The 27,079-nt window shown below is 40.8% G+C and overlaps 1 protein-coding gene across 1 annotated transcript in view; it reads left to right on the top strand.

Moving 5' to 3' along the window:
- The first annotated feature begins 156 nt into the window (after positions 1-156).
- LOC142401826 (Na(+)/citrate cotransporter-like) overlaps positions 157-27,079 on the top strand; it is a 37,353-nt gene continuing 10,430 nt past the window's right edge. Inside the window, exons 1-8 of the mRNA XM_075487293.1 lie at positions 157-359; positions 8,396-8,524; positions 8,596-8,732; positions 11,204-11,412; positions 15,661-15,786; positions 18,228-18,408; positions 20,144-20,266; positions 20,353-20,565. Of these exons, the coding sequence (XP_075343408.1) occupies positions 246-359; positions 8,396-8,524; positions 8,596-8,732; positions 11,204-11,412; positions 15,661-15,786; positions 18,228-18,408; positions 20,144-20,266; positions 20,353-20,565 (1,232 nt within the window). The 5' untranslated portion in view covers positions 157-245. The remainder of the gene's footprint in view (positions 360-8,395; positions 8,525-8,595; positions 8,733-11,203; positions 11,413-15,660; positions 15,787-18,227; positions 18,409-20,143; positions 20,267-20,352; positions 20,566-27,079) is intronic.

Genomic DNA, 27,079 nt, shown 5'->3' with positions numbered 1-27,079 from the left:
TGACGCAAACAGATCCGATTTCCACTGGAGTGTTTGTTCTGGTGAGAGGGAAGATAAAGCCTGCAGGGTTCGTGCGTGTGTGGGAACACACATGAAGTTAATATTTAGTGTCGGCCGTGAAATGCATCACAAATGCGTTGGAGAACAGAGGGAGAGCAGGCAGAGTGTTGGCATAAAGACCGTCTGACTTCAGTTTTCACACAGGATTCTTCTACTCATCTTCCTCATCTTCCTCACCACCAGCCATGTCGGTTCTTCCTTTACGGGTGAAAATGTTGCAGCAGGTCTGGAGGTTGAAAGGTGCTGTGGTCCTCGTTTGCAGCCCGTTCATCCTGCTGCCGCTCGCATTCAGCACCAAGGTAAGACAAGAGTACCCTCCTGGTTTAAATAACCTGTTTAACTAATCTGCTTAACTAACCTGTTTAATTAACCGTCTTAACTAACCTGCTTAATTAACCTGTTTAACTAACCTGTTTAATTAACCATCTTAACTAACCTGCTAAATTAACCTGTTTAACTAACCTGTTTAATTAACCTGCTTAATTAACCTGCCTACTGGTTGTTCGAAAAAGGCACCTTGTTGACCAGTTAAAGTAACTAGTTTGCTAACCAGTTAACGTTACCTTCTTATTAACCAGTTTAAATAAATAATATACTGAACCATTTCATTAACCAGTAACTGTTTAATTAATGTGATTACTTGTAGTTAGGAAAACACAATTTACTGACCGGTCAAAATGACTAGTTTGGTAATTAGTTTACCTAACCTGCTTATTGACCTGTTTAATTGACTGGTACACTGAACCACTTGATTAAACAATAAACTTAAATAATTAACCTGGACACTGAACAGTTTAATTCAATTATTACTGATCAATTTAATTAACCTGGTTACTATTCATTAGTTAGTCAGTTTGAAGACCAGTTAAAACAAGTAGTTTTCTAACCAGTTGCCTTAACCTACTTATTGTATAAAAGAGTAGTTTAGTTAACCTCTACACAGAATGGTTTCACCAACCTGCTATCTGTTAGCTAGAAAAAGACCTGCTGACCCGTCTGATTAAACCTTCAACTGTGAAATGATGACGTGAAGTTATCTGGTTACAGAACATAGTTCACTAACTAACCACTATGGTTAGCCATTTCACTGAGCCAAACCAGTTAACATTGTGGAAATATAACCAAGTTTACTGAGACAAAATCAGTTAAAGAAACAGTTCACTAGGAAATAACTAGTACAGTTATAAAGCTCATCAGTTAACTCAGTATTACTCAGTATTAATTATTAATTTAATTAGCTGTAACCACATAAAGTTACAGGTTTATACAAAGTTAAAAACTAATATTGACAGGTTTACTGAACACATTAACATCTTTTTTACAGGTTTAAAATGCTCATTTAGTGAAAACTAACTTTCAACTTACCTATTTTCTACCACTGAACAAATTTTACTTAGTCAACCAGTAGTTAACCAGTATACATAGCTTCTTTACTAAGTTAGTCAGTTAGCTAGAAACAGTTGCTAACTAGCTAGTAACTAGTGACCTCTGAAGTGTTAAATTTGACAGTTACTTACACATCTGTCAGGTTTACTAAATAATGACGAGTCTGAATAACCTGTTTAGGTTAAAGTTTTCAGTTTCCTACGACAGAGAACTAAACATTATAATTAGCTAAACATTATAACTAACCCGTTAACAGAGAACTAAACATTATAACTAACCCGTTAACAGAGAACTAAACATTATAATTAACCCGTTAACAGAGAACTAAACACTGTAACTAACCCGTTAACAGAGAACTAAACATTAGAATTAGCTAAACATTATAACTAACCCGTTAACAGAGAACTAAACATTATAACTAACCCGTTAACAGAGAACTAAACATTATAATTAACCCGTTAACAGAGAACTAAACACTGTAACTAACCCGTTAACAGAGAACTAAACATTAGAATTAGCTAAACATTATAACTAACCCGTTAACAGAGAACTAAACATTATAACTAACCCGTTAACAGAGAACTAAACATTATAATTAACCCGTTAACAGAGAACTAAACACTGTAACTAACCCGTTAACAGAGAACTAAACATTAGAATTAACCCGTTAACAGATAACTAAACATTATAATTAACACGTTAACAGAGAACTAAACATTATAACTAACCCGTTAACAGAGAACTAAACATTATAATTAATCCGTTAACAGAGAACTAAACATTATAACTAACCCGTTAACAGAGAACTAAACATTAGAATTAACCCGTTAACAGAGAACTAAACATTATAACTAATCCGTTAACAGAGAACTAAACATTATAACTAACCCGTTAACAGAGAACTAAACATTATAACTAACCCGTTGACAGAGAACTAAACATTAGAATTAACCCGTTAACAGAGAATTAAACATTATAATTAATCCGTTAACAGAGAACTAAACATTATAACTAACCCGTTAACAGAGAACTAAACATTATAACTAACCCGTTGACAGAGAACTAAACATTAGAATTAACCCGTTAACAGAGAATTAAACATTATAATTAATCCATTAACAGAGAACTAAACATTATAACTAACCCGTTAACAGAGAACTAAACATTATAACTAATCCGTTAACAGAGAACTAAACATTATAACTAACCCGTTAAAAGAGAACTAAACATTATAACTTACCCGTTAACAGAAAACTAACTAGTCTAAATTCACTTTTCTCTCTCCCAGTGGGTTTATTGGACCAGTTTTTTTAAGTTTTCCCAGTGAGAGATCGTGATGTTCAGGTCATGCTGGGCGGTCGCTGTGTCATGAGATAAAAACCGTGAGTTCAGCTGACGTTCTGGACTAATAAGATGCTTCAGGGTGCACATCATAACCAGGACTTTGTGACATACGAGGGGGAGAAAAGCTGAAGTAATTTCACCATTTTGTTTGAATGGTTTAATCGTATTTAATCCTCCCGTAACGGGTGATGAAGGTCTTTGATGCTGGACTCTGTGAAGGCCGTCAGCATCCAGTCCGTCCGTGTTTTCCATCGATAAATAACTTCCAGCAGCAGTTTGCTGACGTGCAGCAGCTGCTTGTTTCAGCTGCAGCTTTCAGTCACTGATTGACAAACGCAGTCCAGACCGATGAAAAGGTCGAACGTTACAGAGAAGCCGTTTCAGGAGGGAAAAAACAGAGATTCCCCATAACTGCTCAAATAAACAGCTGCTTTTCTTTCTGATTTCAATAACAAACAGCTTGTTGCTGATGTTTGGGATGCATAGGACGGCCAACTTTGTGGTGCTTTCTGGTTCAGAGTCCTCTGGAACCCATTTTAGAATAGATTCTAAAATGTGAGGGCCACCTTTGTTGTATTTACTCCTCTTAAAGGAGAAATATTCTGCCTGTTTATCACAAACAGTGGCTGTGTTCGAAACCGCATACTTCTCCTACTTTTCCTACTACTCCAACTAACTTTCTGAGTTAGTAAGTGAGTTTGAGTAAGCAAGAAGTTCCTGGATGCATACTAGATTCTCCTAAATGTTGGGTATGCATCATGAGGTCACTACTCATACTAAAACTACCCAAGATGCAACGTAACGTGACGTCGCCGATTGTCATTTCCTGTCAAAACGGCAGTTTCAAGCTAGCCACAACGAGAGTAGGTTCACTTCCTGTTTTCAAAACAAAAGCACCAATTGTATGGTAATGGCTTTCCCTATGATAAAAGGTAACGGGTATTTTATTTTGTGAAAATAACAGGAAGTGCGTTAGCTCACTGCGGCTAGCTTTAGTAGCGCCGAATTCGTGGGAACAAAATTGTAAACAGCCGGTATTTTGTCAGGTTTTCAACACGTTGGGGATCTAAACGACTACTTTCTCTACTGTCTGATCGATGAGTATGGCTGTGTTCAAAACCGCCTACTACATACTACATACTACATACTGCATACTACATACTACATACTGCATACTACATACTACATACTACATACTACATACTGCATACTACATACTACATACCGCATACTACATACTGCATACTACATACTGCATACTACATACTGCATACTACATACTTCCATACTGCATACTACATACTACATACTACATACTCATCGATCAGACAGTGTGCAGAGCATTTACCCACAATGCATTTCGCTCCTGCCCGAGCTGAAATCAGCCGGCCTGAAGCTGATTTCTCTTAAGCTCTAAACTCTGTAAACTTTAGCAACATTTGAAACATTTTCAGGTGAGAAAGTAGTCGTTTAGATCCCCAACGGGTTGAAAACCTGACAAAATATCGGCTGTTAGCAGCCGCCCTATGTGCAGAGGCTTGGTCCTCGATGCAGCGGGCCCCGGTTCGATTCCCGCACCGAGTGGCCCTTTGCTGCGTGTCTTCCCCATCTCTGCTCCCTGCTTTCTGTCTCTCTCACACTGTCCTATCATTAAAGGCATAAAAAGCCCCCCCCAAAAAAATAATAAAAATAAATAAATAAATACCGGCTGTTTACAATTTGTTCCCACGAATTCGGCGCTACTAAAGCTAGCCGCAGTGAGCAACGCACTTTACAAAATTAAAATTTATTTTATATTTTCACAAAAGAAAAATACCCGTTGCCTTTTATCATAGGGAAAGCCATTACCATACAATTGGTGCTTTTGTTTTGAAAACAGGAAGTGAACCTACCCTCGTTGTAGCTAGCTTGAAACTGCCGTTTTGACAGGAAATGACGATCGGCGACGTCACGTTACGTTGCATCTTGGGTAGTTTGAGTATGAGTAGTAACCTCATGATGCATACCCAACATTTCAGAGAATCTAGTATGCATCCGGGAACTTTAAAAAAGTTAAAGTTAGTAGGAGTAGTGGGAGTAGTAGGAGAAGTAGGCGGTTTCGAACACAGCCTATGTAGTATGTAGAATGGAGTATGGAGTATGCAGAATGGAAGTATGTCGTATTTTTTGCTCGGTGTTGTTCATCTGAAGTAACTTTTATGTAATTTTAAGACCTGATGAGGACCAGAAGATTTCCATTCGGTCCTGACGTGTAAACATTTAGAAAAGGTGGAGGGTTCACTTTCTTTTTCCCACGACTGTGCAGCTCTGCGTGTCTTGGAGGTCTCAGGTGGACACAATCATGTTGTTCTGTACCTGCAGGAGGTGGAGGACGGCTCGCAGCGTGAATCTGCATCAACATTTCTCCCATTTCTACACAAACAGCCTTTATTTTTACAGTTTTATGTGAAATTGTATCAAATACTTCATGTTGTCAGGTAAAGCTCTGAGGTGCTCGTCCCTTACTGGAGAGTTTATGATGTATTCTGTTCTAAACCTGCATCAATCTGAGAGCTGGAGTTACAGATTACAGCTTTAAGCTTGATGTAAATCATCAAACCAGTGGAGATACAACTCAAAACGTCCCAAGCAGGGTTAGATTGAGAATAACTGGACTGATTCATTGAGCTGTTGTCTCATTTCAAGTCACAAACTGAATCTTTATCCTTAAGTGGAAGGGTTGCTGAAACATGGGGAACAAAAGCCCTGATGGAGCGTTATCAGCTCATTTCTTTCTGAAGCAAAAGAGCACCGACTTCCCATTTCAGAGGGACAGTGAGGTGGAGATAAACATTTGGAGGCTGGATAGTTAAACTCTGAACTAGTGCAGTGACATAACCGAACCCTGGAGGACTGAACGGATCACTGAGTGCCGGTTTTTCCAGATTTTTAGACAAAAACACACTAATTTCACACTGGAAATAGTGATACTCATCATATTTGGTCCAGTTGTGTCCTGTTTTTGACTATTTTTTCAAATTTCAAACACACATCATATACAATGCAATTTTTAATTGTGTAGAAAAACAAGATTTATGGAAAAAAAGTGGAAAAAAATATTAATATATGATGTTTTTAGGTCGTTTTAAAAAGGGGAAAAAAATGCCTGTCCCATTTTTTTTTTAAATCAGACATAGCAAAAAAATTAAAAATCCCTAAAAAAAAATCAATGTTGTTGCTGATCATTGACATATTCCAGACCATAATTATCCCCGCTCAGCAATTCCACTTTGCATTCTGAAAATGTAGCAGTTTTTGTGTGGTTTTCTTACAGAAATTGGCGTTTACATCATATAAACCAGTATTTAAAGGGTTCATTTTTTGAAAATAATTGAACACTTGGTAGTTATGATCAGAACTGAAGTGGAATAAAAGATCTGTGAAAAAAAAAGAGGAAAGAAATATTAATATATGATGTTTTGAGGTTGTTTTAAAAGGGGACAAAAATGTCTCCTTTCAGAAATTAAGTTGCGTTTTAAATTGAGTATGAGGGTTAAGTCACTTTAAAACTTAAGAAATCTTCTCTAAAGTACAGAAAAATAAATTTTATTTCTCTTTTTGTCCCTTTTAAACAGTCACAGACTTAAAACGGACTCCAGTTGGATTTAAAATCCATCCAAATCTTATTATGAGATAGTTTGACCCTGAATGTGATCTGTGGTCTGCAGTTAAATCAAACAACAATCAGTTTGCAGACTTCTTGTGTTGGCTCGGCCGTGCATCCACCTGCTTCCTCCTCGTGTCATCTTTTATGTGTTTCTGACCAACTTAAACCAGATGCTGCCGGTTTTGTGTGGTTTGAACCTCCCTCTGGTGTATCTGCACAGATTTTAACTCCAGTTTGGAAACACTTCCCCGGAAGCTCCCGTCACAGTGAACGCAGCCACCAGAGGGCGCTGTTGGTTGAATGTGTTGTTGTTGTTGTTTACCATAACACTAACATTTCTGCTTGTTTGTTTTCTGTTTTTAAACTCTTGATAGCTCTTGTTGTTGGAGCTTCTCATCTGAAAACCACGGCTGTGTTCGAAACCGCCTACTACATACAGCATACTACATACTACATACTGCATACTGCATACTACATACTGCATACTACATACTACATACTGCATACTGCATACTACATACTGCATACTACATACTACATACAGCATACTGCATACTACATACTGCATACTACATACTACATACTGCATACTGCATACTACATACTACATACTACATACTACATACTACATACTACATACTGCATACTACATACTGCATACTACATACTACATACTACATAGTACATACTGCATTCTACATACAGCATACTACATACTGCATACTACATACTACATAATACATACTACATAATACATACTACATACTGCATACTACATACTACATACTGCATACTACATAATACATACTACATACTACATACTGCATACTACATACAGCATACTACATACTGCATACAGCATACTACATAATACATACTACATACTGCATACTACATACAGCATACTACATACTGCATACTACATAATACATACTACATACTGCATACTACATACAGCATACTACATACTACATACTACATACAGCATACTACATAATACATACTACATACTGCATACTACATACTGCATACTACATACTGCATACTATATAATACATACTATATACTGCATACTACATACTACATACTGTATACTACATACAGCATACTACATACTGCATACTACATACTGCATACTACATACTACATACTACATACCACATACTACATACTACATACTGCATACTACATACTACATACTGCATACGACATACTACATACTACCTACTCATCGATCAGGCAGTTTGCAGAGCGTTTACCCACAATGCATTTTGCTCCTGCCCGAGCCGAAATCAGCCGGCCTGAAGCTGATTTCCCTTAAGCTCTAAACTCTGTAAACTTTAGCAACATTTGAAACATTTTCAGGTGAGAAAGTAGTCGTTTAGATCCCCAACGTGTTGAAAACCTGACATAATACCGGCTGTTTACCATTTTGTTCCCATGAATTCGGCGCTACTAAAGCTAGCCGCAGTGAGCTAACGCACTTCCTGTTATTTTCACAAAATAAAATACCCGTTGCCTTTTATCATAGGGAAAGCCATTACCATACAATTGGTGCTTTTGTTTTGAAAACAGGAAGTGAACCGCCCCTTGTTGTAGCTAGCTTGAAACTGCCGTTTTGACAGGATATGACGATCGGCGACGTCACGTTACGTTGCATCTTGGGTAGTTTGAGTATGAGTAATAACCTCATGATGCATACCCAACATTTAGGAGAATCTAGTATGCATCCGGGAACTTAAAAAAGTTAAAGTTAGTAGGAGTAGTGGGAGAAGTAGCCGGTTTCGAACACAGCCCATTTGTTGGTTCTGCCTGTAGAATTAGCGCCACTTGCTGTTCACACAAACATGTTTTCATACACATTTTGTTGAAATTTCTTCACGTATTTTTTGAAAATTCCCCCGAATACTTTGTCAGTATCAGCAGCAAACTTTATCAGTGTGTTGTCTGTGTGTGCAGGAAGCAGCCTGTGGTTACGTCATAGCCCTCATGGCGGTGTACTGGTGCACCGAGGTGTTACCGCTGGCGGTGACGGCGCTGCTGCCGACCATCCTGTTCCCCATGCTCGGCATCATGCAGTCCAAAGACGTAAGATCGGTTTCTAGAGTGGGGGCGCTGGAGGGCTGAAATGTTCCGTCTAACCTTGAACTGTTGCTCAGGTGTGCATGCAGTACCTGAAGGACACCAACATGCTGTTCGTTGGCGGGCTGATGGTGGCCGTGGCCGTGGAACACTGGAACCTCCACAAACGCATCGCGCTGAGAGTGCTGCTGGTGGTTGGAGTCCAGCCAGCCCTGTGAGTCACCTGATCAAAAGGTTTTTTGTTGGGTTAGGAGCCTTTTTTTCTGCCTGAATGGTTCATAGGTCAGAGTTAAGTGGCTTAATAAAGAAAAAACTAGGGCTGGGTGAGTTAACTCGTTCATTATTTAATGCCGATAAATATTTTGTTGCGCATTAACGCAGGTTTTATTGTTTATTTTATTATTGTAAAAGTCTGTTGCTCACAGGCTTTTATTGTTGTAAAAGTTTGTTGCTCACAGGCTTTTATTTTGTAAAATTCTATTGCTCACAGGCTTTTATTTTGTAAAATTCTATTGCTCACAGGTTTTTATTATTGTAAAATCTATTGCTCACAGGCTTTTATTTTGTAAAATTCTATTGCTCACTGGCTTTTATTCTGTAAAAGTCTGTTGCTCACAGGCTTTTATTGTTGTAAAAGTCTGTTGCTCACAGGCTTTTATTTTGTAAAAGTATTTTGCTCACAGGCTTTTATTTTGTAAAAGTCTGTTGCTCACAGGCTTTTATTTTGTAAAAGTCTGTTACTCACAGGCTTTTATTTTGTAAAAATCTGTTGCTCACAAGCTTTTATTTTGTAAAAGTCTGTTACTCACAGGCTTTTATTTTGTAAAAGTCTATTACTCACAGGCTTTTATTTTGTAAAAGTCTATTACTCACAGGCTTTTATTTTGTAAAAGTCTGTTGCCCACAGGCTTTTATTTTGTAAAAATCTGTTGCTCAGAGGCTTTTATTTAGTAAGTCTTTTGCTCACAGGCTTTTATTTTGTAAAATTGTTTTGTTCACAGGCTTTTATTTTATGAAAATCTATTACTCACAGGCTTTTATTTTGTAAAAGTCTGTTGCTCACAGGCTTTTATTTTGTAAAAGTCTGTTGCTCACAGACTTTTATTTTGTAAAAGTGATACAAATGATTAATGCGATTAATCGTGATTAATCAGGGAAATCATTTGATTAATTTGTGACCTGATCCAGCAAAATGAGTCACAGTGACCCAAATGTCAAAATTGAGATTTTGGTATCAAAAGAAAGGAATGCAAATAAGCTTAAAAATGATACCACAGTCAAAGTCATACGTTGGATGGTTTTCAAAATATGGCCATTTGATTTATGATCTTCCATCCTTTTCTTACGATTGAAAACCTGAGAAAATCGCGTTTAAAGTTTTTAGCCCGTTTTTTTGTTGATATCTTTCAAAATCCTGTGAATTTAAAGGGGATAAACTCTTTATCTTAAAGCTTAATTTTACCAAAGTTATTTGTACACATATGAAATGGTATTAAACCAGACTGAAGCCCAAATGATTAGAAAATATTTATTTTTGTTCCCACACACACAGCTCGACATAGCCCTCGTCACCTCATTAATATCAGTCACAGGTTGCTCAATGACTTCATCGTCATCTTCCACATGAGTGGTGAATTCTTGCTCCTTTTCCATATCCGAGTCTTCGACATCGCTGTCATTTTCTTCTTCAGAAGATATCACGTCAGTAAAAAAAATCAGTAACTAGCGCTAGCAAGTCTTGCTGTCCAGCAGCAGAGCTAAAATTGGACGCCACGGGAGTTTAAAGCTTTCGCGACTCTACTTTCTTTAGCGAATGACATTTTAAAACAAAAACACAGATCAACACACTACACTATACTACAGTACTACACGATACTAATATTGTAATAAGACGATGACTTTTTTGCCAATGACGAATATTGAGAGACTTTCTACGATCAGTTTAGGCTACACCAACACAGATAGCTAGTTTGACAGAGTGATGGCTGGACCAATCGCGTGCACCAGTCACTCGAAACGTGACTTCCCGCCTATTGTGGGCCTTTGTGTCACTGTGTGTGTACATTTTTAAGCATTTTCATTGGTTTTATGAAGCGAGCGGAGATAGAGACGTTTCAGAGGTAAAGGGAAATCCTCAGAGGTAATAGGAACGGTAGACGTTAACGGGAGAGGAGTCGATAAATTTGTTCAACCTGTTAAATTTTAACGCATTTAATACAACTTGCAAGTCAACTTGAATTGTCATTTACATGCCTTTCCTCAATTATATGGACTAAACAACTTTGGGAGATTGTTTTTTAATGTCTATTCTTTGAAATTAGCTAAAAAAAAAATTTTTTTAATCCATTGTTTTTTCACGTTATCTGCCCGTACCTCAAAATAGAACGTTGCGACTTCCGACTCATTTCGCCAGAGCGGGTCACATTATATTAAACATTTTAATCGTTGCCCAGCCCTAGAAAAAAACACATTCCTCTGAAGATGCTCAGGTACAAGGACTGGACTGAAGATGAGGGAAGAAGCAGAAAATGTCTAAAGAAAAACTTTGAAAGAGCTGCAGAACTGTTGATCAGGACACTTTTAAGGTTACTGGAAAGTCTGGAAGATAATTAAAGCAGAAACATTAATTACTTTAAATTTAAAAAAAAACTGAGGGAAGGAGTCATCTCTTTTTTTGCCTCCTAGGCTCATGCTGGGGTTCATGGGTGTGACAGCCTTCCTGTCCATGTGGATCAGCAACACAGCCACCACCGCCATGATGGTCCCCATCGTCCAGGCCGTCTTGGACCAGCTCCACGGCAACGTGGACCCCGCGACCTCCACCAAGAACCAGAGCAGGACTGAGCCTCCACAGCAGAAAGCCGTCAGCATCCAGCAGACCGCTGCAGAGAAAGGTACGATTCACCAGCTTCCTTTCTTACATCTGGAGTAGTGATGGGAATTGATAAGATTTTTTACAATTCCAATTCCATTTTCGATTGTGCTTAACGATTCGGTTCTTTGTCGGTTCCCTTATCGATTCTCATTTGGAGAAAAAGGACAACAAACCGGTCGATTAGCATCAACTTTGTTTAGTTTAGAAGTAACAGCAGTGGCGGCTCCTCCATAGGGGTGATTTGTGCGACGCACTACCAAACACGGTGGTTTTTTTTTTTTTTTTAATCTAGTTGCTAAGGTGGGACTGATCTACTGCTGGCAAACTGGTTGTATATGTCATTGTCCAATCAGATTAAGGTCGCGCCTGGTGTTGCTACGCCCATTTTGTGCGATTTCTGTCAGGGTCGAATTTGCACCAGGAAGCTCCCATTGACATGAAAGGGACCTCGTTTTTTTCAAAAATCCTGCTCCCAATGCATTTTCTATGAGGGTTTATGTGCTCGCACAAACGACGCACAACGTGCTTTCGTCATATGTCTGTTGCGCGGGACCATGAACTTTCTACTTGTTGTTGTAACATTGTGGTTTTCAATAAAGAAAAAAAAAAAACATTCCATGAAGAAGATGGCGAATGTCGAGTGCAACAATACGTTAGTGTTTCTGACAGAAGTTCCCTTTAGTCGTACTAATGCGGAGAAGGAAGTTTGGAAGAATTTTGCAGGATTTTCGGGCTCGCCTTGCGAGGCAAAGATGAAACCCAGGGCTCCACCAACCCTGCTATTTTCCAGGTAGTATTTGATGTAGCTAAATAACTTACCCTTTTGTGCTCAATCATTGACTTGTAATGATTTAAATCTTTTATATAATGTTGACAATGATAGCAGAATGTATAATGACACATTCATTGTTAATGGTGCAGTATTATATTTAAAAAGAGAGAAATCTCACATAAGTAAGCTGCACTTAACCATGTTTGACAACTGGTTATGCTTTTCTAAGTCATATTTTCCAAAACTTCAATAAACACTTGACTTGGATTTATATGCTGTCATTTTAATTACATTCTTTAGAATGAAAATTGAATGAATCTTATCATTAAGAGCTTATGTGTTTACTTATTTCATAGAATCCTGGAACAATATGAGGAAAATAAATAAATAATGGTTGAGGTGTAATATTAACTGATTGGCAAATTATGCAAAAAATAACAAAAAATAATTTAAAATTATTACAATAAATTATGCTACTTAGACAAATATACCTCAGTCCTATGGACTTTTATGGTACTTATGGACATAACGGGGGAAATTGCAGAGTCACTTTGGTTATTTGGCAGACCAAATAACCCCTCGACTCTGCGTTGTGTTTATTTAAGGAAGAGTTTCTGGACGATTGGACATTTTATTTCCTGTGTGGGAACATAACAGGTTTGCATCAGGGGCAGCCGTGGCCTAGTGGTTAGGGAGGTGCACTTAAGATCAGAGGGTTGCAAGTTCAAATCCCGCCATTACGTCTCCCTACACCTCTATCCATGGCTGAAGTGCCCTTGAGCAAGGCACCTAACCCCACATTGCTCCAGGGGCTGTAACCAATACCCTGTATCTAGATAGCTGTAAGTTGCTTTGGATAAAAGCGTCAGCTAAGTGTAATGTAATGCATCAGTGCAATCGGTTCAGCTTCGCACAGCACACTCTAAAAAAAATGTCAGGAGCCGCCACTGAGTAACAGGAGTCATGACCTTACAAACCCAACAACGGTGAGGTCCACATTGGTCTATCCTGGCCTGGGTAATTTAACTCTTCCTGCTCTGGTGAAAGGAGAAGCTGGAGGTAGAGGTGAACTGGGGGTAGCACCACCAGCCTCTGGCTCTGAGCCAGTCAGGCTCTGTCTCTCATGATTTCATCTAAATGTAATGCCTGAGAAGGCATTCATTTAACCTTAACCGTTACTAACAGCAGCTTTTACAATCAGGCAAATGGTGCTAACATGATAGGCAGTGTTTGTTAGTTAGTTAGTTACCTGCAGTGTTAGCCGAGGACATGCTAACGTTGCTAACGTTGCTGGGTTCAGATTCACCGACGTTAATCATTCATTCATAGTTATTGCATGTTGGTAGTATTTCCTCCCTTTGGTGAAATATTCACTTTGCAAGTTGCCCTGTTGTCGTCTTTTTTAGGGATGTGTAACCAAACTTTCGAGCGTTTGTACCGCTTGGGCGCCATGTTTACTGTTGGCTGCTGGCTGCTTTGGACTCGCCACGCAACGTTGCGTGGTGACGTCATTCTCGCCCACTGGAATCGATAAGGGAATCGTTTGCAAAATCGCCAAACGATTCCAAGGAATTGAAACACTGGGAACCGGTTCTCAACAAGAACCGGTTTTCGATTCTCATCCCTAATCCGGAGTGAGTTTCAAAGGTGTGACGCACGGGTATCGTGGAATCATCAGGTCACAAACTTCTGAAGTGGTCCAGCTTTATGGTTTCTAACCGTCTAACCAGGTTAAAGCTGTTTCTTCATTCTAAGAGTGGTTGAAAGGCTCTTTTTTTGTTAAAATAATGAATCAAACAGATGAAGATGGAGCGTCTGTCTTCAAAGCTGTGCTGCAGCCTGACAGAATGAATACCAGTGAAGTAACAGTGTTTGCCAGCACACCGTTTGTTTTGCTGCTTTTTCTTTATCAAACAAAGTCACCAACATCTGAACCGGATCTAAAGGAAATCTATTAGATCGACTCCATCTGGAAACAACTCGAATTCAGCCTCATGTTACTGTGTTGAATGACTTTCCTCCGATCTGATGACCTTTAAAGGACAGTTCGCCTATTTTGACATGAAGCTGTGTAACATCCCATATCAGCAACATCATGTATGAACATCTTCTTACCCCCTGCTGCGTCCTGTGAGCAGAGTTCCAGCCTCGTTTTGGTGTTGATGAAGGTAGTCCGGCTAGTTGGCTGGGGTTTAAAAAATAAAGCGTTTTGCTTCTCAGAACAATATGCGTTCAACAGAGTAATACATTTGCATCACAGAATGGTTCTCCAGGAAAAAGTCAGACCTCACAATCTCTTGGCCCTATTTTCTCTCCCTTCGTATCACTGCCTGCTGTGCAGACCGAGCAGCAAACACCGTAACAGGCGCGGCAGGCGGCAGCAGGCAGTGATACGAAGGGAGAGAAAATAGCGCCAAGCGATTGTGAGGTCTGACTTTTTCCTGGAGAACCATTTTGTGATGCAAATGTATTACTCTTTTGAACGCATATTGTTCTGAGAAGCAAAACGCTTTATTTTTTAAACCCCAGCCAACTAGCCGGACTACCTTCATCAACACCAAAACGAGGCTGGAACTCTGCTCACAGGACGCAGCAGGGGGTAAGAAGATGTTCAGAAATGATGTTGCTGATATGGGATGTCACACAGCTTCATGTCAAAAGAGGCGAACTGTTCCTTTAAGCCCCATTTCCACTATGCAGTCCGGTACGGGTCGGTTCAGAACGGTTCGCTTATTTAAGCGTTTCCACTACCACCAAAGCTTGGAACCCGTTACCATGGAAACCAGTTATGGAACCCATGGTTACCATGTCTGTAACCCTTCTGCTTGGGGTACCGAGCACACAGGACCGGTTCCAGGCTCTGCTCTCCGGTGTTGGTGAGGAGGCTGTGCAGCGGGAGCTCGATGGCGCTGGGCCAAACCAAAAAGTTTTCCAGCTGATTGGAGCAGAAATGTCAGAGAGTGGTTTCAACCGGACCGCGAGCCGGTGTGGCATTAAGCTGAAGAAGCTGGGAGGTGGTTCCACATTATGGATGTTATCTGCTGTTTATGCTTCGGCACGCACTCCGCCCACCCCTGAGGGTTCCCTTTGGGCAGTGGGAACGCAAGCTGACCCATACCGTACTAACCTTGTGTCTCTGAGAGCCAATACAGGCTGTGACCAAACAGAAGTATTTACACCCCTTGAATCGGAATGAGTCATCATTTAGTCTTACTGTGAACAAACAATCCATTTCCATTTAAAGTCTTCTATTGGACAAATATTAAGAATCCAGCAGCGGATTGAAGGCTTTCCAAGGACAGACAAAGGGTAGCTTTCACATATGCTGCTCTGAGTAGCAGAGATAATCACATTCAGACCCAAAAGAGATCATTCAGTCTGTTTTCCAATCCGTTGACTGTACCCAGATAGCAGTGGACTCCAGGGCGGATCCGTTTGCTATCTGGGTATGTCCTGACTCTGAATCTTAAGTGTGAAGTTGGGTGTTGTTTCCAGGCATGAATGATGAGGATATCAGCGTACCTGAGCAGGAAGTGATGTCACAGGATCCAATGGACAAACAGGAGTTTGTAAAGCCAACTCCGCTAGACAAGCCGCCGTCAGACACCAGCAGCAGCCCGGGTGAGTTTAAACAGCAGAACCGCAATGGGAATAATTTGGTATCCCATCCGTAGTCATACCCAGGAGGTGCCCTCCTCCAGCTGCTGGGAGCTTCAATAAGCAGGTATCAAGTTAAGGGCTTGGTATGTTACTCCGTCGCTATCCGTCAATCCGACTCCGTGGACACGCAGAGGCTTTAAACCTTTCGAAGTTCTCCGTCGGGCTGTCGGATACCCAAGGCAGTTCACCTCCCAATCAGTAGGCGGCGCTACGTGAGAAGACCCAATCTCTTACGTCTATGGTGAAAGTGGTTGATTGGTTGTTCACCTTCCGGCTCCGTTCCTCACAGCGAACGATGGCGACCGAGAGAGAAAGACTGTTGTTGGAGTTGGAGCTTGTTGATGTTGAAATGCAAATAATTTTGACAAAATGTTGAACACAGTAAACTCTTTCAAAAATGTTCCAAAAAATTAGTAAAATCATCAAATTTAAGCCATTTTTACAGAAGTAAAATATCTTTTAGACATTTTTCGAAAAAAGGTTTATGAATGAATCAATTATTTGGGAGAATGAAGAAAAGTCATCAATTTTGTCTAAAAGCATTTTGAAAAAAATCACAAAAAACACGTTAAAATGAATCAAATAAACTTTTAAAGTTGAGTAAATTATTACAAAATATTTCTGTTTTTTTTACATCAAAACATTTTCAACATTATGGGTGGTCTGTAGCGTAACGGGTTGAGCAGGCAACCCATGTACAAGAGGCTACAGTCCTTTGCTGCATGTTGTTTCATGTCTAATGTAGTCTCAAACTAGCCTGGCGACGCCATCCTACGTACTTCCGCTCAAAGATTTTGGCTCCGCACATAGTCTGGCCCAACCCCCCTACCTCGGTTCGCTCAGTGTTTTGCCAATCAGCAAACAGTTGCGAGTGGTAACGCAGAACTCACGCGCGGAGTCCATTGTAGTCCAGATAATTGTAGTTCAACCGCAGCGGAAATAAACATGGCGACGGAAGAAGAGACGCTAGAAGCTATCCATGAAGTTGTCTCAACTCTGGAGATCATTACACAATTAAAACGAGAGCAAGAGTAACGCCTCGTCAATTTTGTTAGTGGCAAGGATGTCGTAGCTCTCCTTCCAACTGGCTTTGGGAAAAGTTTGATTTATCAAATGGTACCGGTATAATGAAAGCGGATGGGGGAAGCGTGATTCGCGAGCTAGAGCCTCGCGAGAGTAAGCATGAACCTCGGCGCATAACCAACGTCCTTTCTAAACATTACTGATTGGTTAAGGGAACTCCGTTACTCCAATGAATTTAAGTTGCTGGGTAAGGTCCCGCCCTCCATGAAAACGGATTCCTCTTGTTGGTTTTCCCAGACTGTTTGACAGAGTCAACAGTCGGCTTTCGCCCAGGCTAGTCTCAAACCAGAGGTGTGACCAGAATGGCATGTGTGGGTGGGCAGAAAACAATACCTGAGAAAAATTTAAAAAAATCGGTGGAGAACCACTACTACTACTTCAAGCAATGAAATAATAATAATAATAATAATAATAATAATAATAATAATAATAATAAAAATAATAGTAATAATTCAATTCGGTAATGAAAATATGGTCACCACTAGCATAAATCATGACCGTCAATTTTTTTAACAGTGTGGAATTTTTTTTATGAATTTTTTTTTGTTTGCTTAATTTGAGGGGGAGCAAGCTGGAGCGCGCTCCGGAACCTCTGACGTTGGGCACAGTTAAATCGTCTGCGCCTGACATTGTAAAACAGCAAAGAGCCTTAAGAAAAAAAAGGCACATGAAATGGCATCTGATATTGTTGAGAAGGCAAAATAAGACACGCTGACGAACAAAATAATCAATAACGAACGCTTTTTTTTTCGCACCGGAGCCACTCATCCTCTGCGCTCCGGGACCTCCCACTAAGGTTACGGAGGGGGGGGGGCACACGATAAAAAAAAAATAAATAAAGCTATAAACTTTCCAGATATATGCTTTTTCTAAATCACCACCTGCATTTATTCTATCAATACAAGACACAAACAGAGATAATAAATCCTGGCCTTTTTTCTGGCCAGTTTTCTTTGGATGGACAGGGCATTTCTCAGGGGGCAGGAACAAGCCCCCCCAGCCCCCCCGTAGCCACGGCCCTGGCAGGCAACCCATGTACTAGAGGCTATAGTCCTTTGCTGCATGTTGTTCCTCCTCTCTCTGCCCCCTGCTTCCTGTCTCTCTGAACCTTCCTATCCAATAAAGGCATAAAAAGCCCCCAAAAAATACACTAAAGTAGTCTCAAACTAAACTATAAACTCTCTCTAGCAACCTTAAGCCATGTTTTCCCAAATGTGTTTTACATTTTCAGTCAGCTGAGCCCAAAATGCGGTCGTACGGATGTGATGACCGAGGGATCTGGCTTATTTTCTGCGGTTAACCTTCGTTCTTTTGCTCAGTGGTCGTGACCGTGGAGGACTCCAGTCCGGCGGAGCTGGAGGAGCTGAGCGACGAGGAAGAGGAGAAGAAGAGGATGAGCAAAGGCCTCCTGCTGTGCGTGTGCTACGCTGCCAGCATCGGAGGCATCGCCACTCTGACGGGAACCGGACCGAACCTCGTCCTGATCGGACAGATGAGCCAGTAAGATCTGACGCACCAACAAAGATACCCTGTAGAACTGACTAAACTTTCTGGAACATCCAGACTACCCAACAATCTAAAACACAGGATCCAGATAAAATTAGAATAATTCTGGTCTGAACTTCAGCCCACTTTGTCTCTAAGCCACTGAACGGACTAAAGTGACTGAAGACAGGCACAATCCTAACACAGAGACAGCTGTTCAGATCACATTTTTCCTCCATTAATGTAACACAACTGGTTAAATTTTAAATTATATTTAGGGCTGGGCAAAGATTTAAATGTTTAATCTAATTAATCACATGATTTCCCTGATTAATCACGATTAATCGCATTTGTACGCAAAATCCAAAAATGAATCCAAAAGTAGCGTATAGCCTTTAGCATTTAGCTTTATTTTAAATGTGCTGCCATATGAATGAAAGTGCCATAACATTTGTTGTGCAAACACACTTTTAACATCAGCATCTTTCTGTAGTTTTTATGTAGAAGCCTCGCTCCACTGTCTGTTTCCTTGAATGACTTGCTGCTATCAGTTGTGTGTTTTGCCTTTAAGTGATATTTTAGACTGGAACTACTACGCTGAGAAGACAATTCAAATTGGCTGTAAATGCTTAGTTAGTTTTTTTTTAAATTTATTTTGAAATACGTGCTTTTGTTGAAACCAGTAAAACAGGAAGTAGTGCCGGTTAGCTCTGTTAGCTTCACACACTGTAGCGGTGATGTTACCTGCTAGTTTATCTTTATTTTATTACTCCATGCTTGGTGGTGTTTGCTGTAACTGTGTGAATGTGATGCAGAGGAGAAGTGGAAGTTAAAGAATCCTAGTTCTGACCCTGCAGATTGCCTCTGGGGAATGACTCGCTGGTTGAGAAGCTAAAGGCTAAAGTGGCCAGTATTATTCTGATTATTTATTGGTACCAGCGACAATGCTAAGAATGCTATTAATTTAATGATTACAACAATTAATGTTGTCTTTTACTTTGTTTACTCGAACATTTAGTTCTACGGTGTTGATGTGGCGTTAATAAACATCTGTGAAAAGAACCGGAGTCTCACATCCAATCAATGGGCGGCATATTGGCAGAGTTTACAGATGACTTTGGTTCTGTCGACTCCGCCGTCTGGAAGAACTTTAAAATGAAAATGGCCGAGTAAAAGTTCCGTACCCTTCTCCATGTTTGGTGGATCCGCCGATTACTTTCTTTTCCTGTTCCACAGCAGACAGCAGCAGACTTTTACAAAATAAAAGCCTGTGAGCAGCAGACTTACAAAATAAAAGCCTGTGAGCAACAGACTTTTACAAATAAAAGCCTGTGAGCAGCAGACTTTTACAAATAAAAGCCTGTGAGCAACAGACTTTTACAAATAAAAGCCTGTGAGCAACAGACTTTTACAAATAAAAGCCTGTGAGCAACAGACTTTTACAAATAAAAGCCTGTGAGCAACAGACTTTTACAATAATAAAACCTGTGTTAATGTGTGATAAAATATTGAAATAATTAACAAGTTAACGCTGTAATAACGAGTTAACTCGCCCAGCCCTAGTTATATTCCTTGATTACTTGATAGCATTGTTGTTTGCGATAGCAGCTGACCTGTCCAGGTTGGACCCCGCCTCTCGCCCAATAACAGCCGACAGCGCCCCCTCGTGACCCTGAATTGGATGAAGCGGGTTCAGAAAATGAGCAGATGGACGATAACCTTCAGTGTATGTGTTCATGTGTCCTCACAGACTGTTTCCTGAGAACGCCGACGTGATCAACTTTGCGTCATGGTTTGCGTTCGCCTTCCCCACCATGGTGCTGATGCTGACGCTGGCCTGGTTCTGGCTGCAGTTCCTCTACATCGGCTGCAAGTGAGTCCCAAACACCAGAGCAAAATGCTTCATTCGACTCAGATGTTACTGGTTCAACGTACCTTTCCGTTTTTCATCTGTTGCAGCCTGCGGAGAAGTTGGGGTTGCGGGTCGGCCCAGTCAGAGAAGGAGAAGGCGACATACGAATTGATCCGGGAGGAGCACTGCCGCCTGGGACCGATGAGTTACGGGGAGGTCAGCGTCCTGGCGGTCTTCATCCTCATGGTGGTGCTGTGGTTCACACGAGACCCGCGCTTCATGGACGGCTGGGCGACCAACCTGTTCAACGCCAAGGCAGAGTGAGTCCAGACGTGCTGTTGTTTGTGTTATCAAGCGACATGATGCCATGGGGATCGTTGGGTTTGTCCCGAGTGGATTTGTGCAGTGGTCAAACAGCTGGACTGTTTAAGACCATCCAAATCAACATCACTGAGGAAGGAGCCTGGTTGTTACACAAAGCTGCAGACCTCTGCGGTCCAGGACTGATGGACGATTTCTGATTCTGCAAAAACAAAATATTTTTACTTCTGTTCTGCAACTGAACACCTTCTATAACAGATCATGGACTCAGGTAGCTGAGAAAATGAGTCTTTAGTTTTAAAATCTCTAGTTTTAAGTGGGCACTGATGGTTACAGTTGGACAAAAATCCGAGCGTCATCTGCGTAGAAACAGTTCTGAAGCACTGAAAAGAAAAACCTGTGCTGCTACCTATATTTTCCATTCTTCCTTAAATAAAAACCAGGACACAATTCAAAGCCTTAAATCTTATATTAGCTGGCAGTAGGGTTAACATAGACACGTACCTGTCATTACAATGTGGAAAAATCCCTTTTTCACACATTTATTTAATCACATCGATGAAATAATCCTGATGTTTTTAGGAATTTTGTGAGAGTAACATTATTTTAAAAAGGTGCCTTTTGATTTAATAATTCTGTACCACTTCAGATCAACCCACCTGCTGTTGAATGTGGTATTTATCCACATTTCTATCCAATTCAGTTCAGAACGGATTTTAATTTAATACGATCCTGAAAATTATCCTATGAGCTTCTCATAGGAATGAATGCACCTCTGATTGACTCTGATACGAATGTAGACATATGGAAATAACCCAGCCAGCATGTCCATGTGGGGCCCATAAGGTTTAAATTTGGGCTGCAGATAAGGGTCCCACGTGGGTTTTTCCGCAGTTTCCACGGTGGCCCCACCTGTGTTTGCCCATATGGGTTTCAAAGTGCAACTTGAAGGGTTAGGGGTTACCCTAAGCCTTAATTTATTCCAAAAGCAATGCAGATAAACACATCACACAAATTAAAAGAATGTTCACATTCAAATTGGCTAAATGCAAAGTCCAACTAAAGCCACACAGCAACTTGAAACCCATATGGGCAAACACAGGTGAGGCCACCGTGGAAACTGCGGACAAATCCACCTGGGACCCATATCTGCAGCCCAGATTTAAACCTTATGGGCCCCACATGGACATGCTGGCTGGGAAGCAGCGAGAGTTTATGTGCACCGTTCCAGCGATTGTAGAAAGATTTGACCAGTCATAATAATAACAATGATAACAATTAGAAAAACAAACCCACCCCTCACAAAAGCCTCCAAACAGTCGAGGCTAATAACAGTTTCAGCCATTATTTATGGAAATGTCCAGAGGTGGGTAGAGCAGCCAAAAATTGTACTCAAGTAAAAGTACTCTTACTTCAGAGTAATATAACTCAAGTAAAAATACCGTGCTTGGTGAAAAAACTACTCAAGCACTGAGTAACTGTTGAGTAACGTCTGATTTATTTGTTAACACAAGCATTCAATCAGACAGACAAAAACACTAAATAATCATCTTTAGGCAAATTAGAGTTCATCCAATTGATCAAATAAATTAAAATGAATTCATTAATTACAAAACAGCTTTAAATAATCCAGGTAAATTCAAGAACTTCAATAAAAAATCAAAGAGACTTAGGAAATGTGTAAAACATATGTAACCCATATGTAACCTAAAAAACAAACATTCACCTATCCATGGGGGGAAAAACGAGTTTAGGAAACTTAGCGCTACATGTTTCCTCAAGTTAGATGTTGAGTTTCTGCTGAAATGTGCGTTTGTTTTGGTTGCCACAGAAGACACATAATGTAGCTGCTGTTTCTCACTCTTTGTAAGGTAAACATGCTTTCAGTATGAGGCCTCGTCTGCGTCTTCATTTCCCACCGTTGGTTCTGACATTTTTCATCTGTTTCTTTGTTTGTTTGGTACGACTGCTAATGCTAAAGCTAACCCGTCCCGCCGCTGAGATTGAGTACGGTCACGTGACCAGACTGCACGGCTGCGTCTGATTGGTGGAACACAGTCAGGTGGTAGAGCCTTTGGCGGAAGTCTCTCTCTCTGTCAAAATAAAACATTAAAATGAGGCGTACGCGGGGGGATAAAAATAATGAGGCGTAGAATACCAAAGAGGTAAGAAGAAAAGTAACCAGCTCATTGTAGCCTAATGTAGCGGAGTAAGAGGACAGTTTCTGCTGCACACATCTACTCAAGGAAAAGTAAATGTAACTCGTTACTACCCACCTCTGGAAATGTCGAATGGAAACTAAATTCATCCCAGTGATCGGCTAATGATGATGATTACGTTTAAAAGTATGGGTCCGTTACAGTCTCCCAAGTCTGGGCTAATTCCATCAAAGTGCAGTGAAATACGTCAGAGGTTGTTATGTGATCGAACACTTTCACCCTGAAAATAGGTGTTAAAACAGGGCTGAGACTGAGAGACGATATTTTGACCAAAGTCTGTCTCAAACATCTCAATAAGACCTCAGAAAACTTTTAAAACGGGCATAAAACGGCATAATATGTCACCTATAATGTTGAAACTAGGTTAAGATTTGCATTATTTATTCCCAAACAGCCACTGGAGTAATTTCCATCAGCTGGTTTGGAGCGAATAAGCAAACGTTTGTTGTGTGGTCGGCCAATAGAGCACGTTCCACGTGGCTATCATAAAGAGAGTAGCGCTTGCTAACTGGAAGCTAAACTCTGAGGAAGAAGACTCAAACAAAGCGGTCGCCTTGGCTGTAGATAAAAAGTAGACACGCCACTTAAACCTTTATGAGCATCATAAAGGTTTTTATGATGCTCATAAAGGTTAAGATTAAACCTTAAGAAGATTAAAATGCTGAGCATCATAAAAACCTTTATGATGCTAATTTAATCTTCACCAGAATGAACATCTAAACTTCTGTTTGGAGTTCTTCTTCAACAGGAACTCCTCCCAGAGTAAATCAGTCACATTTCTCACCTTTGGTCCTGAATTAGTGTCAAGTGGAAAAAAGATTGAGTTCAGGCGAATAAATTAAACCAAACAGCTGTTTAACACCACTTCCCTCGGGGTAAAACCCCCCCAAACAAACACAGGAAACGTGAGCTGGGTACTAATGGTTGACTTAGATCTGCATGAATTGCAACAAGCAGAACACCTCATCAGACTGCAGATTACAGGTGGTTTTAAATTGAATGACTCAAGTCTGATTTTTCAGTAAATGTGACTGATTTCACAGCAGAGTCAGAGGTCAGTTTACTCACTCGTATTTAGTATTATGATGCCAATAATACTCCTGACAAACACACCTGTAAATATGTGTGAAAGTGTGAAATTAACGGTTCTCTAACAGGTCTCAGAGGCAGGACACCAACACAGGTTAAAGTCCAAAGTTAAAAAAGAGTCAAAACTGTGACAAACATTAACCGTTCAACATTTAAAACACACATGCACACACACAAGGAAACAGCAAAGAACACGAGGAAAACAAAACAAAATCTGGGAAAATACTGAAAAATCTTAACTGGAAAAGTGTGAAGTTGGACCCCAAGGTCAGAAACCCAAGAGCTACATCTCAGACTCTGCAGGCCTCAGTTAGCATGTTAAAGGTTAAAGGTCATGGCAGCACAGCTTAGGTTTGCAAAGCTGCATCTGAACAAACCACAAGACTTCTGGAACAATTTGTCTGAAAACCTCACAGTTTTGAGGTAGTTTTCAAACATTGTTCAGGTAGGTTTTTTAATGCTACATTGGCCTGAATGGGTTAAAAAGTCTTTGTTCATTTGTGTGATGGGAACACGGTGAAAAACAACCTGCGCAACCTTACACCTGACCTCCAGTCCTGGCTCCGCCCCCTGACCTTTCACTTGCTTTCCACAACGTTCATTCATGAACTCCCAGTTGGGTCACATGACCCGTAGGAGGGCAGTACAGGCGTCATCGTTGTTTTGTTTGTCCTGCTGGCTGTCGGGTTTTCATTAAACACGAGAGCTCAGAAGAAAAAGTCCATTTCTGAGAAGAGAGGAAGTTCAGTTCTGCTTGTGAACACAAACGAGAGGCCGATTGTTGAGCTGCAGCCGGAAACTTCACACATGATATTTACTTAAAAAAACATTCAGTTAGAAATATTAAAAATCCTGGAATTCTCATTCAACTTAATCAACCTTTTTTCTTTTACTAAAACTAACCTAATTAACTTGTTTCATAAATAATTTCCTCCAAGTTTCATCTGCTTGTTCTTTTAAAACTGAGTTATTATTCAAATGAAAGAGTTTTAATGCAAAAGCAACACCAAAGAACTTTTTTACATGTTTGAAACCAATCTTCATGTGTTTTTGTCTGTGTGTCCTGTGGGAGGTTAATTATTGCAGATCATTGGGTATCGGACCCATTCTTACGGGCGATGAGGTCCCAGAACAAGCAGAAAGCTTCATAAGATGTAGACCATTTATTCTCTGCGTGTGTCAAAGCCAACAGGACCGGACTGTCTGGAAAAAGCAAAGATACAATCCTAAAATGATAAAATCCTTCTCTTCTTTGTTGTGAATAGAAATTCTGTCTAATAAAGTTATTACTGGGATCTGTGACCAGCCCTGATGGCATCTGGTCAGAATGCCTAAGGAGTTTGGACCGGTCCTACTGGGACGAGGCTTAATGGTAGATCTGAGACTTGATGGAGAGATTATGTCTCTTGTCTGGCTTTGGAAGACCTCAGTGTCCCCCTGGATGAGCCGGAGGGGGGTTGGCATGGGAGAGGGAGGACTGCATATATTTGTTCAGTCTGCTGCCCTGGTCCAGTGTACGTTACACGAATTGTTCTTGCAGCTTGTACATTCAGGTTGTGTAAACAGATGACTTGAACGAACAGAAAGTTCCCTGATTACACAAGTTGACATTGACATCCTGCTCTGAACCTCTGCTAATGTTACAAAAAGCAAACTGATGCCTGATATGTCAAGATCGTTTCTGCTACGACAAGAGAGCAGAAACGTTTTTGGGTTGAAATAGGCTTTCAAACGATGCGATACGATACGATGCGATACGATGCAATACGATGCGATAAGATGCGATAAGATGCGATACGATGGGATACGATGCGATAGGATGCGATAGGATGCAATACGATGCGATAGAATGCGATAGGATGCGAAAGGGATGCGATATGACGCGATAGGGTGCGATAGGATGCGATACGATGCAATACGATGCGATAAGATGCGATACGATGGGATACGCTGCGATACGATGCGATAGGATGCGATAGGATGCGAAAGGGATGCGATATGGTGCGATAGGGTGCGATAGGATGCAATACGATGTGATGCGATAGGATGCGATAGGATGCGATAGGATGCGATAGGATGCGATATGATGCGATAGGGTGCGATAGGGTGCGATAGGGTGCGATAGGGTGCGATAGGATGCAATACGATGTGATGCGATGCGATAGGATGTGATAGGATGCGATAGGATGCGATACGATAGGATGCGATAGGATGCGATAGGATGCGATAGGATGCGATAGGATGCGAAAGGGATGCGATATGATACGAAATGATGCGATAGGGTGCGATAGGGTGCGATAGGATGCAATACGATGTGATGCGATGCGATAGGATGTGATAGGATGCGATAGGATGCGATACGATGTGATGCGATGCGATAGGATGTGATAGGATGCGATAGGATGCGATACGATGTGATGCGATGCGATAGGATGTGATAGGATGCGATAGGATGCGATAGGATGCGATAGGATGCGATACGATGTGATGCGATGCGATAGGATGTGATAGGATGCGATAGGATGTGATAGGATGCGATAGGATGCAATACGATGCGTTAGAATGCGATAGGATGCGATAGGATGCGAAAGGGATGCGATATGATGCGATATGACGCGATAGGATGCGATACGATGCAATACGATGCAATGCGATAAGATGCGATACGATGGGATATGATGCGATAGAATGCGATAGGGTGCGATAGGATGCGATAAGATGCAAAAGGGATGCGATATGATGCGATAGGGTGCGATAGGATGCAATACGATGTGATGCGATGCGATAGGATGTGATAGGATGCGATAGGATGCGATAGGATGCGATGCGATAGGATGTGATAGGATGCGATAGGATGCGATACGATACGATGTGATACTATGTGATACGATGCGATGCGATATGATGCGATAGGATGCGATAGGATGCGATACGATGTGATAGGTAAGATGCGATACAATGCAATACGATGCGATGCGATAGGATGCGATACGATGTGATGCGATGCGATACGATGCGATACGATACGATGCAATACGATGCGATACGATGCGATACGATGCGATACGACGCGATACGATGCGATACGATGCGATACGACGCGATGCGATAGGATGCGATAGGATGCGAAAGGGATGCGATATGATACGATATGATGCGATAGGGTGCGATAGGGTGGGATAGGATGCAATAGGATGCGATAGGA

The sequence above is a fragment of the Odontesthes bonariensis genome, chromosome 16, assembly GCF_027942865.1.
Source record: "Odontesthes bonariensis isolate fOdoBon6 chromosome 16, fOdoBon6.hap1, whole genome shotgun sequence".
Classification (NCBI taxonomy): Eukaryota; Metazoa; Chordata; class Actinopteri; order Atheriniformes; family Atherinopsidae; genus Odontesthes; species Odontesthes bonariensis.
Note: the sequence above shows the minus strand (reverse complement) of the source record. Positions and strands in the feature narration are given on the sequence as shown.